At 41.9% G+C, this 5,356-nt stretch overlaps 1 protein-coding gene across 1 annotated transcript; it reads right to left on the bottom strand.

The window, feature by feature from the left end:
- Positions 1–217: 217 nt before the first annotated feature.
- LOC124667588 (60S ribosomal protein L39) lies at positions 218–429 on the bottom strand. The gene has a single exon (XM_047204845.1). The coding sequence runs from the start codon at positions 385–387 to the stop codon at positions 232–234; it is 156 nt and encodes a 51-aa protein (XP_047060801.1). The 5' UTR covers positions 388–429; the 3' UTR covers positions 218–231.
- Between the last annotated feature and the right edge of the window lie 4,927 nt (positions 430–5,356).

Consider the following 5,356-nt stretch of genomic DNA (forward strand, 5'->3'; position numbering starts at 1 on the left):
CCGTATGGAAACAAATCATTACCAAACATTATTTTTCTATTCTAGCAGATCCTAACTACTCCTATGGTCCGAGTGCTTGATTACGGGAGAACATATCTTTTTTTTTTGGCAGTTGAACATAAACATATAGAGGGTTGTTTACTTAGCACATCATGGTATCCTCAGTACACCACCAAAATCTTAGTTCAAACATCCTGAAATCACTTTCTAACCGGCCGGGATATCCCCTGCTTAGAACCCGAGCTTGGTGCGGCGCCAGTGCCTGCGCTTCGCGTTGTACCTGATGGTGTTGTCGGTCCTCATGCGGATCCAGTAGGGGATGGGGCGGTTCTGGCGCTGCTTCTTCGCCAGCTTCTGCTTGATGCGGAAGGTCTTGTGGGACGGCATCGTTGCGGCGGCGGAGACGAAGACGCGCGGCGGCGGCGGGGAAACCCTAGGTGCGTACGGGAGAACATATCCTCTACCTGATTTTCCTACTGGGATAGCTAGCATACATGGTAGTCTCTTTCTAGCGTAGGATATTTGTAAAAATATCATGTCAGATTACGCGAGTAATATTTTTCATTAAATCATAACAATAAATCTCTAATCTAGTCTTCCATATCTTCTCTTTTTTTTTAGGTATATCGTGTCCTATGCTAGTTGTTGAGACGGCTCATTTTCTCACGTGACGATGAGCAATCATCCTTAGGGCATGTACAACGCTTTGATGTCAGCCTTCCCTTAACAGGGACACGTAGGATGTCTGCTGACGTGGTGAGGAGAGAGAGCCAAGAAAGGTGTGAGCCTTCCCTTCCGTAAGGGATCATCCCTTGTCAAAAACGAGAAGGGAGAGATCCACGTTGTAGGACTTGCTCTCCCTTATCGACGGATTTTACAGATCCCGTGCTCCGAGCGCTAATCTTTTTCCCCTCGCCAAATTATTCTTTCTCCCCGCGCTGAACCCTCTCTCTGGATGCCATATATTCGCGTCCAATCCAGAAACGAGGAAGCAAACCCTACCGTCGCCGCTAGCATCAGCGCCAAATTTCTCGTCGGCCGGCGCAGAATGAAGTGTCCCCGTCGCTGGGCATGCGAGGACATGCTCCTCCACCCCCAGTGCCCAGTATGCTCTCCCACCATGGGGCTCTGCCAGATCTGACGCTTGGTAGGACGGGGCTGCCTCTAGTAGCCCCAACCTTTCTTCTCCAACAGATTGGTAAGCCTCTCTTCATCTTGATCCACCTTGTTCATTTGGTGATGCAAGGCCGTGCTAATTCGGTTAACTGAATGAATATGCACAGCCATGTTAATTTGGTTAACTGAATGTAGACGTAGATGGCGTGGGTTTGGTCGGCAATAAGAAAAATGATAGGAAGAATCTATTTCTCTTAGTTTTTGTACAGGTAGCTCCGGCATAATTGTATTTGTTTCAGACCTCTAGTTTCTCTACTATTTTTGAAGCCTTTTCTACAGTTATTGCTGATCTGCTCCAAGAATTGTTGATCCTGTAAAATAAAGCAGCCCATTGGACAGTTACTCATACTGAACCATGCCTTGTCAAATTTTGAAAGAGAAGATTGTTCACCTTTCCATACGTTATTAGTTTGTTGTTCTTGTCAATGATCTAAAATGGCACTAAATTGTTTATCGCTACAAAATTTGATTGTTTTTTCTCATTTCTCTTTCTTGTTATTTTAACACTTGAATGTTTATCCTCGTGCAGGGTAAATGATGTTCACCCACCAGGAGGTTATGTAAACTTCTTACAAAATCCTGCTACTTTCCCTTTTCCGCATCAAATTCCTAGCTGCCCAGACATGCCACACAACTACAATTTTGTTGGTAGCTGTTCACAGACCATTCCATTACCAGCAACACAGCCATCTGCTACCAAAAAGACATTCTGGGAGTATTAATCTTGAAGATGGTGATGATGGTGAACCTAGCAATAAAAATCGAATGACATGGACAACAAAGGAGGATGAAAGATTGGTGAGTTTCTAAATTTCTTGCAATTCTTACTCCATATGGCCGGCTATGTGCATATGTCAATGATTAACAAAGGTTTCATTCTGCAATGTAGATGGTTGAGGATGAACGGAAACCGTTAAACACCCCATTGGACCTGAATAGAAATCCAGAGATATCATCTGTTCTACCACCCAAAGTAGTGCAGGGTGCTCACTCTGTCTTCAAGATGTCCTGCGAGGAAGTGGCACCATTTGGGACTGGGAGACACATACTCAGCTCAAGTTCGATTTAGTCGAGAATATCTGGGATTGTTTTGGCAAAAAAAATATATTTCATTTTCATTACTTTGAGTTAGTTTTACTACACAATTATTATGTATACCTTTTATATACTACGCAATTCTTACGTGTACCATGACCTGTTGATCAATCGCTTTTTTTATTTCACGTAGCCTTCCTCTGTCTCTAAAAAAGCTGCTAACTTTGTATAGAAAGGGAGGTATATAGACATTAGTTACAGATACATCAATACATAAAAAAGTTGAGCAACCGTTTTTTTGGAACGGAGGGAGTATTTCAACTATGTAGAGTTATTTTATTATTATGTTCAACCTCTTGATCCGTTTGTATTTGGTGGACAAACCTAGGATTTGCACTTACACGTAAACACACCATAGTCTGCACCTATAGTATTTATTGTTGATCCCTGATTTTTTGCAAGCACTTAAAGTGTTAGGGATAACTCTTAGCAACAAAGCGTTGTAGACTACTCATAGTGGGAGTAACTTAGGTAGTAACATAAAACTACATGCAATGCCAACTAAGCATTTTGATGACATGGCATGTTATTAATTGAGGAAAGAGAGCATTGTGGTAACTAGCTATGTTACTATAACATCACATTTTCCAAGACTAGATGAGTCTACAACCTAATTAATATGGCTTTGCATGACACCACACATGTGTTACTACCCACTATGGAGATAGTAACATAGAGTAGTAACATATGCATGTTACTATTCTATGTTACTTCCCACTATAACTAGTCGTATGAGATGTTTGTTTTGCCTTCCCGTGCTGATGTGGAAGGAACAAGGGAAGGTTGCCTTCCCTAGCATAGTACATGCCCTTATAGTTGGCTGATATATATAAATACTTTACGTGTCCATCTACGTGACATGTTGTGCATGACTCTAGTTTACGTAACATTGCTAGCTTTAAATCTTAACCATTACAATTAAGATCAATGGATCAAATAATTTAAGTACATGTGGATTAATGTGCATATGCATGTTACTATTCTATGTTACTTCCCACTATAACTAGTCGTATGAGATGTTTGTTTTGCCTTCCCGTGCTGATGTGGAAGGAACAAGGGAAGGTTTCCTTCCCTAGCATAGTACATTTTTTCGATAAAGGATGCTTTATTACTTCAAGAAGCAATTACATCCAGCCTCTGCATAACCAGGATGCACACAGCCGTTTGTTGTCTTAAGTGACCAAAGTTACATAAAAAAAAATAGGCGAAATACATATCGGAACGATGAATCATATAACGCCTAAGAGCTAGGTGGAGCTTCTATCCTTAGACTATGCTGCCACCCATGTAGGGAAAAAGTATCCCTCGCCGTATCCTCCAACCGTGTACAGACCTCCGTAAACATGTCTCGATTCTCCACCCGCCGAAGAGGTAACCACGAACGGAGAATACCCGTGCATCCGTAGCTAACCTGCAACAAAGAGCAATTTTTGTCATTAAAGATCTTGTCATTTCTACATAGCTAGAGCGCCCGTATAATCGCTAGCGCCCCCATCCTAAGAAGCATTTTAAACCTTGAGTTGATACCATGAAGCCAATTGCCAAAGACATTAGCGACACTAGTCTGAGGATACAAGGTAGACGCTACTTGGATGATCGACCATATAGATCTCGCAAACCGGCACTGGAAGAATAAATGATTGATGGTTTCATCATGATGACAAAAGACACATGATGTACTTCCGTGCCAATTCCGCTTAACAAGATTGTCTTTGGTGAGAATAACCCCTCGACGAAGATACCATCCAAAAAAATTAATTTTTAATGGTATCTTCATCTTCCAAATTTTCTTATTATTATCAACTGGTAAATCAGAAAGCAGCATCGCATTGTATAAAGATTTTACAGAAAAAGGAACCATCTACGTGGAGGTTCCATCGAAATTAATCTGGCTCTGGCGATAACTGAATATCTCCAAGCCGCAGAATTAGGTTGTTCCATGCCACGAGCCTTTGTCCTAGTAAAACCCGTCTGAACGTCACATTCGGGGGTGAGGTAGCCATTACTGTTGCAATGGTATCACCTTGGCGACGCGCAATTCTATACAAAGCGGGATACTGTTCACATAGGGGTGCATTGTCGAGCCAAGCATCTTCCCGTAACCGTATCTGTGCTCCATTCTTAAGGGAGAAAGTCCCATGTCGAAAAAAGACATTTTTTGTCGCCATAAGACCAGCCCAGAAGTGTGAATCCCCAGGTTTCCAAACCACTTGAGATAATGTCTTCAAGCCGATATACTTTCTCCGGAGTATAGTTTGCCAAATCCCATCCTCGCAAGTAGCTTAAAAAGCCATTTACCCAAGTAGCGCTGAGTTTTTGACCTCCGAGTCATGAACTCCAAGCCCTCCTTGATCTTTGGGACTACAAACTATACTCCATTTAACCAGTCGATATTTCTTTTTCTCGTTGTCCCCTTGCCAAAAGAATCTGGATCGATAATAATCGAGTTTGTGCAGAATTCCTTTGGGTAAGATGAAGAATGATAACATATACAGTACCATATTAGTTAGTACTGAATCAATGAGTACCAATCTTCCACCCAGGGACAACAGTTTACCTTTCCAACTACTGAGGCGTTTTTGTAATCTTTCTTCCACTAATTTCCATTCCGCAATTGCCAGTCTCCGATAGTGAATCGGAATACCCAAATAGCGAATCGGAAATTGGACTTGCCCGCAACCAAATAACTCTGTATACATAGCTACATCGTCTTGGGCATCACCGAAGCAGAACAATTCACTTTTATGGAAGTTAATTTTCAATCCCTATAATTGCTCAAAAGCTGCTAAAATTAATTTCAGATTTCGAGCTTTTTCAAGATCATGATCCATAAAAAGAATTGTGTCATCGGCGTATTGAAGGATAGATAAGCCACCATCAACTAGATGTGGAATCACCCCTTCAATTTGACCATCAGACTTGGCCCGCTCTATGAGTACCGCCAACAAATCCGCTACGATGTTAAACAACATCGGAGATAACGGATCCCCTTGGCGTAACCCTTTTCGCGCTTGGAAGTAGTGTCCGATGTCATCATTGACCCGTATAGCCACACTACCACCATACACGAAATCATTAATTAGAG

This window comes from Lolium rigidum, chromosome 6 (genome assembly GCF_022539505.1).
Source record: "Lolium rigidum isolate FL_2022 chromosome 6, APGP_CSIRO_Lrig_0.1, whole genome shotgun sequence".
Lineage (NCBI taxonomy): Eukaryota > Viridiplantae > Streptophyta > Magnoliopsida > Poales > Poaceae > Lolium > Lolium rigidum.